General features: G+C 39.8%; 1 protein-coding gene across 4 annotated transcripts in view; it reads right to left on the bottom strand.

Moving 5' to 3' along the window:
- Nucleotides 1-614: 614 nt before the first annotated feature.
- Nucleotides 615-14,431, bottom strand: part of TMTC4 (transmembrane O-mannosyltransferase targeting cadherins 4) — a 66,372-nt gene continuing 52,555 nt past the window's right edge. For all 4 annotated transcript variants that reach the window (XM_058743581.1, XM_058743590.1, XM_058743605.1 and 1 more), the window contains exons 15-18: nt 9,043-9,157; nt 7,456-7,568; nt 3,484-3,553; nt 615-1,950 (exon numbers count right to left, since the gene is read on the bottom strand). In XM_058743581.1, coding sequence (XP_058599564.1) covers nt 1,802-1,950; nt 3,484-3,553; nt 7,456-7,568; nt 9,043-9,157 — 447 coding nt within the window. In that variant the 3' untranslated portion in view covers nt 615-1,801. The remainder of the gene's footprint in view (nt 1,951-3,483; nt 3,554-7,455; nt 7,569-9,042; nt 9,158-14,431) is intronic.

Genomic DNA, 14,431 nt, shown 5'->3' with positions numbered 1-14,431 from the left:
CTGTTTTCTCTGCAGAGAAGACAGCCATAATGGAAATCCTGAGAGATGGGGCAGTGGAAGCTAAGGGGATTCCTTCTGTAGGCAGGGGTCCCAGATGTGCATGTCTTGATTTGACACTAAAGTTTTAGTATTGGTAGGAAAAAAACTCCTGAAGGAGCTTTTACAAGAAATATTTTTCTTTACTCTCAAAAGGCAAGTACTGTCATAAAGAAAGAAATTTGCTTTCAAAACAAAGATCGACAAGCATATAGTGCATCTATTATCTGTTGAGCTAAGCACTGTAGGAACATAAATAAGAATAAGACAGCTCCTGCCCCTAAGAGATCTATAAATTGTTACTGTTATTTTGGGACCATTTAAAAAATGTTTGAAACACAGCACTACCTTTTCTGATGTATGTCACACACCAGTACTTTCTTTCCTGATGTACCTCAACCATCATAAGTCACAATTTCTAAATTACAATTCATTGCAGATCTGCTCTCCAAAATGTGAGTGTAGAGAATTAAATTCATCTCATTGTGAATCCGTTCATCCCATTCTCTAAACTTGGATAGAGGACAATTGTATTAAATGGTCTCTAACACCAAAGAGAAGCCACATATGAAAAAGGATGAATTGGTCACTTGGATTTCATTTTAAGGGAAAGGAAGACACAAAGTTCATAAACTTGAAAATCACCTATTAAGAAGGCAATACATTTTTATACCAGCCTGTGTAATAATTTTACTGCATAAGATATTATAGAGGTTGCATAAAGCATTAGGTTAACACCATATACAGAAGAATAAAGCAAAAAGGATTATCTTGATCAAATAAAATAGAAAAAAATTCAATTCTTAAAAATACCACAAATTCCCCAAATGTGGCTCTTTTTAAGACAAAATCTACCTCTTGCATTTCCTGGATATAGTGATGACTGTGGTTCCATTAAGCTGAACAGAACACTGCCTTATAGCTAAAAACTTAAAAAAGCAACTTACAGAGATATGTAACCCTCTTAATACTGGATATAACAAAAACAAAAACATCAGGCTGACTGCCTGCTTTTGCCTAAAGCATGGCTTGAATTTACTATTAATACCAACAGCTTATATAGAATGTGAATACTACATAATTTCCTTTGTCATGAAGCTGCACAAATCGGAGAATCCAAAAATGATTGCAGGAGTGAGTGTCTTCCAATGATGGGAAAGTATATAAATATACTAGATGTTAAAATTTCCATTCTTCATTCAATTATTTGCCCTGTTTAAAACATAAAAATACAAATAAATATATTTCCTTACAAGGGAAATTCATAGTCTATCGTTAAAAAAAGATAAAGAAACAAAAATCTTAATTTACTTTTTCTTGTCATTAAATAAAAATTCTAATATACAGACATATTCGATATTTATATAAATTGTGGGAGTCCATTTATGATTTCTTGTTCACAATTTACATTTAATAGTGTTAGTCTCTGTACAACGTGGCTCACACCCCATATGCAGGTTTAATTTTACATTCTGCTCCACCTAATTTTTTTTCTCTTTTTTTCTTTTTAATTAAAAAAAGATTTCATTTTTGGAATTTTAGGATTTACATTTGAGTCGTCTGAAAAAATACAATTTCAATGCAAAAACCACATCGAGCATTCAAGAAGAGTATACTGCTGGTGCTGTAATCTTTTTGCGTGTCTTTGTTTTCATAGAAAAAAAAAACAAATAAACAACATGTAAGACTTTTAAATGGTTAAACACAACCATATCATATTAATGATACGCCTCATGCACACAAACAACAAATGAAGGAAAAGGGATCAGACGTCTTTCTTTTGCTTTTGTTCTAGCTTTCTTCTTAATAGACTATAATTCTCCTTAGTTCCTGATGCAGTGGGGTCAAGCTGCAGAGAGATTTCATAGTGTTTTTTGGCCAAGTCTAGATGTCCCCAACGATGATAAAGCACAGCTGAAATAGCAAGAGAGGGATTTCATTGGAAATGCTTCTGAATACCTTACAGTATTCCCAACCACTTGTGCCAAAAAAAAAAAATTATATATATATATACATATATATATATACGTATATATATACGTATATATATATATACATATACATACGTATATGTATATATATATATACGTATATATATACGTATATATATATATACACACACACACACACACACACACATACAGTTTTCAAAAATCATTGTTTCAAATAATATTGTTTGTGCCGCCAACTTTATTTAATAACCACATTCCCTGGTGATTGTCTGTTTAACCACCTCCCGTTACTCCTGGGGTTCTGCAGATCACTAGATATGACCCATCTTCTTACAGCAACATTATTACATAAAGAAGGAAAGTAAGATTACATCAAGGTTCTCAAAGTTGCCATGAAAGTTCCAGGAAGTCAGGCTGGATATGGCTGGGCTCTGGTATGCCTCAGGGCCCCGACCGTGCACCAAGTCCAGCATCTGAATAATGATTCCCCTACATCTTTTGTCAAAATACTAGCTTGTTTGTGGCTAGCTAGGAATAAGGGCACTCACATCAAGATATGACCATAAAATGATAGTTTTATGTAAATTGTAATTTGTAAATGCACTTTAATTTGTTTTTTTTATAACCTTTTTAAAAAAAATCTTTCTTCATTTTGAGAGAGAGAGAGAGAGACAGAATGTGAGTGGGGAAGGGGCAGAGAGAGAGGGAGACACAGAATCTGAAGCAGGCTCCAGGCTCTGAGCTGTCAGCACAGAGCCTGATGTGTGGCTCGAACCCATGAACTGTGAGATCATGACCTGAGCCAAAGTCAGACGCTTAAAGGACTGAGCCACCCAGGCACCCCTGTAAATGCACTTTTAGCAGAGACCTAAGAGAACATAAGAACACAGTGGAGACCAGGCTATAATGGAAGGTCCTCTATGGAATAAAGGAAAGTATGTAAGTGAGACCAGAAACTTCCAAAGTAATTTTGTGTTTAACATTCTAGGATCTTTCACACAAAGAAAGAAACTCGAAGTTTATCATAAGAAGGGGATAAACTGAGTGGGGAATTTTGGGTGTTGGTCTGGTCATACAGTTATAACTTATACATAGGACTACTATTTTGCTACCTTTTTAATGTAATAATTTCTTTGAAAAAAAAAACACACATCTTAAAGGGGCACCTGGGTGGCTCAGTCGGTTAAGCATCTGACTCTTGATCTCGACTCAGATCATGATCTCATGGTTTGTGGGATTGAGCCCCACATGGGGCTGACAGCACAAAGAATGCTTGGGATCCTGTCCCTCCCTCTTTGCTTGCACTCTCTCTCTCTCTCAAAATAGATAAATAAACTTAAAAAAAAAAACCCACATCTTAGAACCAGATTATAAAGACCAGTGCAGGCTAGATTTGTTAAAAACTACTTTCTCTACATTGATATTACAGAAATGCACCCATTTCTTTAAACTTACACGGACTTTTGATATGATTCAAATTGAAAATTTTCCTTACCCAAATTGCCATGGTAACTTGCAGCATTTGGATGAGCTTTAATTGCTTTGAGGAATAAAGCTTCAGATTCCTGAAGAATGATATAAAAAATAAGGTATTGCCTGATGCAAAAGCAACACACAGTTTTGCTGTGTACAGTTTTCAAACATTTAATGTCCTTGTTTTGTGACACTGCATCCTTCTCCCAGAAACATTTGGGAAGGCCAGCGGGGCCATACCCTGTTAAGAGGTTCTGAAGGGCAATCAGGGAAGTGTGTGACAGGGCAAAGGGGACAGAACAATAGTGAGGGGGAAGATGGGCAACGGAGAGCAATGGTGGCTGCACAGAGAGCACGAATATGCTAATGAGCTTTGCCGCCTGCCTCCCAGAAGTGGCTGGAAGTTTGCAACTTGAAGCAAGTAGCTCGATTCAGGGTGCATGGAGGATGAGCCAGAGTCAAATGACCAGGAAAGGGCTAGGCTGTTGAGGACACCCACAAAAGCGTCATTTTCATTCAGCATCAATGAATTCATTTCTAGGATTCTCAAGGTAGGAGCTGGGGCCGATTTAATCCCCCCAAGACTCATAACCCCTCAGCAACCCAGAAGGGGCTCATTCAGCTGGAAAAAATAAGGGAGAAGCAGGGAGAGACAGCTACCTGTCACGTAAGCAGTCGCAGGATTGTATGTGACCATGACCAAATGCCCCTGGTGTGTGTGAACTGGTTCTTGTATAGACTTGCATTTCCTCCAAATAGTGCTCATTTCCAATCGGGCTGCAAAAAGGCATGGCCAAGTGTTTTTTTACCTGATCATCATGTGACCATGGCTGCCTGGATGGTCCCGTTCTACCATAATGCTGGGAGATAAAGATGCCGAACTGTTCTTTGCTGACATCTGCCGGGGGTAGCTACTCACACCCGTCTACATTTGTGCTACTGAAGGGCCACACATGCTTTAGTGAGTTTCAAACAGTAAGCTTAAACAACTAAAGTTGGTGGATGGGGGACAGGTTTGCTCCTTCTAGCTGCACCTTCTGTGAATTTTCCAGGTGGGCTTCCTGGAAAATATCTAGGATCGTGCATTTTATAAAGTGTAGAAGGACCAATTTCCTTGCCCTGTGATGGCCCATGGTACTCCTGAGAAACAGGCTGGGCATTTGGGCAAACAGCTCTGAAGCCACAACCTTTTTAGAGAGAGCTGGCAGAGAAAATTTTATATTTTGGAGATGTTGTCCAAAAAGGACTGAATGAAGACATTGTTACAAGATGTCAGCAAACAGCACTTCCGGAGCTCAGAGTCAATGTCTACGTTCCAAACTATGGTCGCTGAAACTCGTTCAAGGAAGTGTAAGGTTTTCCTGACATATTAGGTATGCTGGTAAAAAAGAAACCAAATGGATTGCATAGATTTGGAGTGGTTTCTAAGTACCTATGCTTTCTGATGACTTTCAAATATTACCATTTAATCTAAAATCTGAGAAATAGGAAGTCCAGGGAATCTAAATCTACTTTAAAATGCTTCTCTACTTGCAAAGGAAGCAGAGTTAATTAGAGACAACTGATGGAGAGAGAAAAAGCAAGTTAGGAGTTCTCGGGGGACTCTGGATTCGTTTAAGGAATTTTTGAAATGCCCATGAGTGTGGACACCATTCAGGAGGACGTGGAGTCAGAGTCAGGTTTGGAGGACATGGTGGTGTTCAGGATGGCATGTGTAGAGAGGGGAGCAGGGCTTGTACCGTCTTGGGGGGCTGCCACTCTTGGCAAGGCAGAGCCTGAAGTGGGGGTGTGAGGAGGCTGAGTGAGATGATGGGGGAGGAAAAAATAAGTCAAAGTTCCCGAGTTTAAAAATGGCACACTGACAGAAGGGGCATCAGGAGGAAAGAGAGGTTCTGTGTTTCCATATCGGTTATGTAACAGTGGGGTGGCCATGAAAGGATGCTTCAGGGGCTGCTGTTAGGTAACAGGGCTGCTCAGATGACAATCTGCCCCATAATCACAGGGGCACAAGGCATTGTGCACAGATACAGATCACTGTGCACATCAATGTCTTAAGAGGGAATCTGGAAGCCTGAATGTTTCACGGCCAAATGTGGGAAGCATTCAGCCATTTCACAGCTGTAACCGGGCACTTAATAAATACCCATTAGCACGCTGGATAGCAGAGGAGTTGTAAAAATGGAACTTGGGGCTCTGCCCTCACGAAGTCTCCAGGCTCACTAATGAGATTTGTCAAGTTAATGATAATACAGAACAGCAAAGGCTTAGGCGAAGTGAGTTATATAGACAGCAGACACCTGTCCTGACTCTCCATCCCTAAGTCCCCACCACCTTGCCACCTCTGCAGAGAGTCCCCACCCAGTGCCCTTCAAGGACGGGCTAGAAGTATCTGACCAATAGCAATGGAGGTGACTTCTGCAGCATTGTGAGAGGAAAATCTAAATTCCAAATCCTGAACTTAAAACAATATATGAAGCAAGCACCCGGTGGCTGACACCACAGCTCAGGGAGTAACATCACGTCCCTCCTTTTGGCAGAACTGTTGCAAGGTTCTTATTTCGGATTTCATCTTCTGTTTTCTCATCTTAGGCTCAGCACCCTGGCCTACACAATTAGGATGCAAAATGTGTAGAGAAATAGGAAACCCATTTCTCCATTCTGCTCTATGGAGTATTTTCTACTTTATCTGGAAAAAAAAATGATATGAACTGGAAGCCAAATGGACCGTGGGTTCTGTCACCTTAATAGAGTTCTAGTTTATAGGCTGTGGGGTGATAGAAAAATCAATACAATGGTTGCATAGGCTGCATCTTGAAAATGACTGGCTGTAGCTGGTCACTGGACACTCCCGACCCGTCCCAGGCTGACGGGGATGCCTGGAGAGGTCGGTAGAAGGGAAAACCACAAAACTTGCCTTCTTTCCCTGGTTCTATACAGGTAAGTCCATAAAAAATAAAAATTAACCCCCTCAAAAAGTCATCTCTGGAGCAAAATCTAGAAACATCAAAATATTAACTGGGGCTATCAAACTCCCTGATATTTAAAAATGAGACATGCATGAACTATCTTACTGTTGTTTTGGAAAACTATGCCGATAATGGTATGTGATGAGCAGAGGAGAAGTTAAGTAACATGGAACACACATGAATGAATCACTTCCTTTAGGCCCGGTGTGATCAACATTCGATACAGCTCCTGATTCTGAAAGAAAAAATTGCTGCCACAGAGGATGAAGGCACTGCATCTGAAAGTGTGTTTTCTGTAGCATCTGTGTTAGAAACCCAGGATGCTAGCTGCAAGTGCACAGTCCCTGACTCCACCCTGTCGACTGAGACAGCATCCTGTGGGGAGGAATCTGCGCATTTGTATCTAATACACTCCCTCACTGGTTCTGAGCCGCACGTTTGAAGTCTGAGATCACTGATGTTAGCAACACAGAGTCCCCTTCAGGCCACAGGGCGCCGTGCGCCTTCTGATTCACAGTTGTCACTCCTGGCCAGTCCTGGGAGCCTGGATCTAGTATCTTTTGGTTCCACTGGTCAGACACGTCCAGGGCCTTGCAGATGACCTACAGCTTAACTCTAGATGAGGAAAAACTCTAAATGGGCAAGAACCAGTCCTGCATTCCCCATGGGCTGGAATTTTTTTGTGCAGAAGACCACACCAACAAATCAGAGCTCCCACCTGCCTGCGAGGGACAAAATCAAACAACTTTGTGCCAGGGTTGGGGCTGGGGCATCACTGCCTCCTCTCTGGGCTTCTCCTCCCCACCCCACATTTGAGCAATGGTGATGAATTCTGATGAGAAAGGACACAAAGTCTGACTGTGCAAATCCATCTTTTGGGCAAATCCATCTTTTTGACCAAGCCACACTGGTACACTGCCCCCACTGTTTTTGCCTACTTCTGAATTTAACTGGGCAGAAGTAACATTTATGGCTTCTGTCAGATGCTGGCATTAATTGCAAGAAATCACGGTCTGCAGTTTACACACCTTGTATTTCTGGGACTTCCCCAGCACATTTGCCAACGAGAACATCAGAGAGTGATCATTAGGTATTAATTCCAGCGCCTCTCTTCCAACTGCTTCAGCTTGGGCTAAATTACCTGCAAGGAAAACATAGGAAAATTAAAAAAAAAAATGTTAACATTGTACTGCATGACTTAAGAAAATCAATGAAGAATGCATAACACACATATACACATGCAATATACACACAACACACAAACACCACACACATACACACAACACAGAACACATATACACACAGATAACACATACATACACACAGCACACACACACATACACACAACACAGACACATACACACATGGCACATAACACACATATACACAGATGACACATACATACAGCACAGCACACACATATACATACACACAACATACACATACACACAACACATAACACACACACAGCACAACACACACATACACAACATGTAACACGTATGCACAGATAACACACATACAGCACAACACACATATACATACACACAATACACACACATTACATACATATACACAGCACAACATACACATATACATATACACACACAACACATAACACACACACATCACACACATATACAAACATACAACACACACATCACACACATATACACATAACACACATATACACAGATAACACACATACACATAGCACAACACACACGTATACATACTCACCACACACACACACACACACACAACCCCATAAATTGCAAAGATACTGCAGTCTAGTGCAATTCTAACATAATATACAAACAGCTTTTGATTAAATTCTTTAAAAGCATATAAAACCTAGTTTTAATTTTTTCCCAGATACCAGTTATACCCACATCGGAGAAAACAAGTCTGCACCATAAGAGTATCCACAGTAACACTTTAATAACTGAGTATTTATCATATCGAAGTATACATTTTGTATTTTCATTAGAAGCACTGCTTAGATGGCTCACCAGCTTGAAATTCTGCCAAATTAAAACTATCATTTCTTATGGGCTGCTTGGATTTTCAAAAGTAGGGGAGCAGGGTAACTCCTGGTTGACCGAGCTAAGATCTGGGCTGAGGAACCACATCATCAAGTCTGTTAGCATCCTATCTAAAAGAACCTTCTGATCCTATGGGTCAGAAGTCATGACCCATGACTCTGACTGTAGGTTTGAGGGCATCTCCTTTGACAACAGTCCATGAACTTTAGAGCATGGTCTTCACAGGTCGTAAACCCAGAAGCCAGTTTTGCTCTTTTGGTGCCTCTAGCCTGGGGACGGGCAATGCTAGATAACACACTTCAGACGAAACGAGATCTTAGCACCCATCTTCACCCCTGGCTCAGCACTAATTCCAGGTAAAGTGTCATTTTCCCACACATACCTGTTTCAATAGGTCAAAGGAAACTCTGTCTTCTAGAAGAACAGACATTTTTGTACTACCCCATATTAGTTTTTTAAAACTAATACACACTAGAGAAAGAAAAAGCACGCTAATCTGTTTCCTAAGTATTCAATGGCACCGCATCATGGCTCCATTTCCTCCAATGTATTTAATTCACCTTTCCGTACCTGTATTGTCAAGGAGTATGATCATGTTGTTCCAGGCCAAACTGTGCTCTGGTTTCAGCACAGTGGCGTTTCTCCACGCATTCAATGCATCGACATGACGATTCAGATCTGCGTACTGGAAACAAAGCATGGCCCCCAAAAATCAGTATTCCAATGTTCTTGCTTCCTCTACGACATAACCAAACCCAAAACCAAACCCCTACCAAGCCTAACTTATAATTACAGAACTTCTAATTTTTCGTATTAACTCGCTGAATCTCAAAATACCTCACTGAAGTACATAACTATCCCCATTTTACAGATGAAACAACAGAGGTACAGAAAAATTAAGTAATTTGCCCAAAGTTACACATCTAGAAATGGCAGAGTGGGGATGAGAACCAGGTAGTCTAGTTCCCAAGCCTATAACCTCTTAACTATAATTCATAATTTAGTGATCCCAGGTGTCAAATCATATTTGAGACTACTAGAGAGACAAAAATTAAAAACCGAACCATTATTCTTTTTACAGAAAGACTTCACATAGTCTATCTTTGATAAGGTATTATTTAAAGGGGTAAATAAATATTTAATGTGATTAACAGCTACATATGACGAATTCGCCATGTGAAGAATGTTCTAGTAGGCGGTTTCTGCCTACATCTAAGCTACACAGAAAACGATGAGTGTGTTAGACATACTCAGTAAACTCCTTGGAAAAATCTTAAGCGGCAATGTGAAACACCTTGGCAATTTTTTTAAGATGTTATTTTTATGTAATCTCTATATCCAACGTGGGGCTCGAACTAACAACCCAGACATCAAGAGTCACACGCTCTTAACTGATGGAGCCAGCCAGGCACCCCCATCTTGGCAATTTGAAGCCTGTTTGCCTCCTTTTGGAAAGAGAGAATGATCTGTTGCTTTCTTTTGAGAGGGCCTGTTGTTTAACACTGACAACAGCACAGAAAGTCTGGGTCTCAATCTGCATAGTTAATAAAAGCATTCTGAGGCAGAAAATGATGGATTTTTTAGCAGGTGAACCTCTTGCCTTAACTCCGTTCAAATGCCCATGTCTTATTTGAATGAACTTCCTTTCACTCTACAAAAACTACACACGGTAACAATTTATCCAAGGTCAAGGCAATTTCCTTCCTTACTGGCAAGTCTGTCTTTTCATTAGAGGACAGAAACGTTTTTATTTTCTCATGACCCACATGGTAAACAGGTGACATGATGCAAGAAAAAGAAAGTTTTAATTATGGAAACCTTACAAATATCCATTTGCTAAAGATGTTGTCAGATTTCTCAGGAGGCTCAGAAACTCAGGTCACAATATTTCACCCTTAAACAAGGAAATGATGTGAAAAGTTCAAAAAATAAAATAACTTAGGGTGCTAATTATATCAACATTTAATTGCCTATATCTGAGTTTCCACTGATTTCTTGGTCAATTCTCTCTAGCAAGTGACATTCATTGGAGTTAATTGGGCAAAATCTATGATGACATTCTTTCTAACACACAGGCAAACCAACATAACTTCATTAACACAACAACAAAATTCTTCATATAGGTTATTATTTCTTCTTCTTCTTATTACTATTTACTGAAGAATAACAACAAACTGAATTGGGCAAAATTTACTTTTATTTTGTCTCAACCTTTACCCTTCTTAGATTATCAATACAAAGTGAACAACACTTTAAGGGAAGCCAAGGAAAATGGTGACTTAGCCAGAACTACCATCCAGAAAGTAGACAGGCAATGAGAACATTATTTACCTCTTAGCTCTATGCCCATCCTTCTATACTTTGCAATATGCATTTCCCAGAGTCCTTTGCCACTTGGCCCCTTGTTAGGCTTCTGCCAACAGGAGTCACAGGTGACATCAGATGGCTTGAAGAGGGGCCCTTTCCCCCACTCTCCCATTGTTGCTCCTGTTCCTTGGCAGTGCATCTGATGGGGCAATTCCTCCCACTCCCTACCCCCTGCCCCCCACCTCCATGGTTCCAGGCTGGAAGCAGTGGTCCTTCTTCATGATCTTAGTTCTTGAGATTATGGTAGCTCCTGAGATGGTAGCCCCCTCTCTGAGCCCTTCTATTCTGGTGGCACCACTTCCTCTTGTTTGTTACCCCAATGCTACAGGGTTTCCTTACACTCTCACAGTTCATGTCATCTAACCACTTCTATCTTCCAGCCTTCCAACAGTTGTCTAACCCATTCTCTGCACTGAATCTTCTCTATTTAAAATACTTAGCATAGGGGTGACTGGCTGGCTTAGGAAGAGCATGTGACTCCTGATCTTGGGGTTGTAAGTTCGAGCCCATGTTGGGTGTAGAGATTACTAAAAAATAAAAATAAATAAAATAAAATAAATAAAATAAAATAAAATAAAATAAAATCGCATAGCTTCTGTTTTCCTAAATGGCTCCTGACTGATACATACAATCAGTTCTTGCAGAATGAACTGTCTCTAGTAATGCCTCCAGACACTATTACTGCAATTCTCTAATAGTAACGTATCCCAAATAATCCAGCTTTTCCTAATTTTCTATTTCACAAGAAAACTGCATTATATTCCCTTCTTATATGGGCGCAGAAATCAAAACACATTTCTGTCATTACTAAAGAGTGACTAAAGAGGATTTTTATTTTTTTATTTATTTTATTTTATTTTTTTATTTTATCTTATTTTTTTTAATTTTTTTTTTCAACGTTTTTTATTTATTTTTGGGACAGAGAGAGACAGAGCATGAACGGGGGAGGGGCAGAGAGAGAGGGAGACACAGAATCGGAAACAGGCTCCAGGCTCCGAGCCATCAGCCCAGAGCCCGACGCGGGGCTCGAACTCACGGACTGAGAGATCGTGACCTGGCTGAAGTCGGACGCTTAACCGACTGCGCCACCCAGGCGCCCCTAAAGAGGATTTTTAAAAAGAAATTTTGTTATTAAGTTCGTCTTATTCACCAATATATAAATGTGTTGGTTGATCTGTTAAAGATTAAGCTCTTAATGCTTTTAAGCTGTCAAGCAGGCAAAAGCTGGATAATTAAACAACAATGGAGAGAAAAATCTTTAAATAAGCAAGAGCAGTTGGCAGAAGGGAACATAGGAAGATCATTTTATGGTAGCATAATTAGTAAACAATACACATAGAGAGTGGTACAAGGTCTCAACACACTTAATACAACAGATGATCTTCTATGTGAAAGTGGGAATGAATCCCAAGGACTGGTGTACATGGATAAAATCCTGAATCTTATATTCTATTTTCCTTTCTTTGGACATAACTCTTACAAAGGGTTCATTTAGCATAAATTCTCTATTTTCCAAACCCCAAGGAATTGCAGTGACAGGCAGTTACTAGGGGAAAGAAAAAGACTGCTAAGTTTTAGAGCCTGAAAGTATAACCTAGAAGACTATAGGCAGATACACTCAGTTTGCAAACAATAATCTAAAAAGCTACCTTCAACGCTGAAGAAAAAAATGAAAGAATTCATATGGATATCAAACACAATGTCAGGCAGGTATTAGTGTAATAGTCACAGTAAATAAAAACAGTAATCCCTGTAATAACTGCCCAGTGCAAGTACTCAGAAAATACCCAATTTGCTCCCATCCCCCATTCTCACTTCATTAACTTTGCAAGGATCCGTCCTGCTTTTTTTGTGCCTGAATTTTTTGGTCTCTACTTATATCATTATAGGTGAAGTTTTACTGTCTTCCCACCATCCTCCTCAGAGAGAACAATGTAGGGTATCAAAATGTGCTTCCCCAAATATACCACTTTGACATAAGGATTATTGCACTAACGACAATTGAGATTCAACAGATGCAGAAAGAAGCCTTCCAGGAGCTTCCCTTATCTGACTCAAAGCAGAAACAGTGACATAAGGACTGCCATAAATCCCCTATGGCCACGAAGGAGGACCCACACAAACCTTCATTAGTTTCTATATGCATTTACCCTCTGATAGTTTGCCACCCTTGGAAGTCTAAAACATCTTCCTTTCTTTTGTCACTTCTCTACAAATGTATTTTAATTACAAATGTATTTGTTAAGATGCTATATAAGCCCAAGTTCTAACTGTCTCTTTGAGTTACTCATCACTGAATTTTTCCTCTGTGTATGCATGATGCATGTGTTAATACACTCTGTTTCTTTTCTCTTGTTAATCTGTAGTCAGTCTGGTTTGCAGGGCCCCAAAGAAAGAACCTAAGAGGATAGAGGAAACTTTTTTATCCCTCTTTGACAGCTTCTCATTAGAATAATAGCTCTCCTTGAATCTTCAGGCTTCACAGAGAAAGCTGCTTCAACATCAATGTATGTAACTAGATCAGAATTTTAAAATGTAGAAGGAAACAGAAATGTGGCCAAGGTCAAGTGGCTCTGGAGAAAGTTATGTGGGACAACAGGAATTGCCTGCTATCAATTTTCCTTGTTTAAACCTCTTGCTGTTGCACGGATTTAGTCACATTACTGTCACTTTCCTCCATGCCCAGGGAGAAACAATTCCTCTTTTCCACACTAGAGTGGGTATATAGAAATGGAAGCTTCCTAGAATACATCATAGCTGAAACACATCTTATATTCTTTGAAAAATAAATACAGGAGCCACTTCACTTTAAAATTTAGAACACTAGCGGTATCTGCCCATTTAAAGTGACCTATGCATAATTTGAAGTGATGTGTGCACAGTGGAAGAGGTGGAACGTCACCATCATTAGCCACACATTCCTGCCACCTTGTTTCCCCTGTTCATAAAATTCTGCCTCTGCAATGTGCACAATCATGACTACCCAGTCCAGACACAAAGCAGATTAGACCAAACATATTCCCATCAAGGTAATAACTGAAGACTGGATTTTCAATAATCTTAAAGCAACTCATGTTTTCTAGGTTGTCCTCCCCAAATAGTCTCTTCTGCTCTGAGCTGATCAGTCTGTCTGCTCAAAGCTCAGATAGATCTGCTTCCCAAATGCAGGGCCAACAACAGGGTATTGAAATGTCCAGGGAATTTTGTTGGTTTGTTTTGTAAATACAGATCTTTTATGGAGCCTCTGATTCCCTAAATCCAGGATGGGTGGAAAGACTTGGATGTTCAACCAGTTTTGGGACTGACTTGTTTTGATAACACAAGGACTCCATAAAAGCAAGTCTTCAGGACCCTTAAAGTGAAGATAAATAGGCATCTCTTTAAAACAACTTTGATGTAATCCTATCTGTGCACAAGGTTGGATAAAATCTGGAAAATTATATATAAACTTCTTTTATTAAAAAAAATTTTTTTTAATTTATTTATTTTGAGAGAGCGGGGGTGGGCGGGGCGGTGGAGGGGCAGAAAGAGAGAGAATCCTAAGCAGGCTCCACACTGTCAGTGCAGAGCCCGACGTGGGGCTTGATCCCAT

The sequence above is a fragment of the Neofelis nebulosa genome, chromosome 1 (genome assembly GCF_028018385.1).
Source record: "Neofelis nebulosa isolate mNeoNeb1 chromosome 1, mNeoNeb1.pri, whole genome shotgun sequence".
Taxonomy (NCBI): domain Eukaryota; kingdom Metazoa; phylum Chordata; class Mammalia; order Carnivora; family Felidae; genus Neofelis; species Neofelis nebulosa.
The sequence above is the reverse complement of the archived record's forward strand: the minus strand, read 5'-3'. Positions and strand labels throughout refer to the sequence as shown.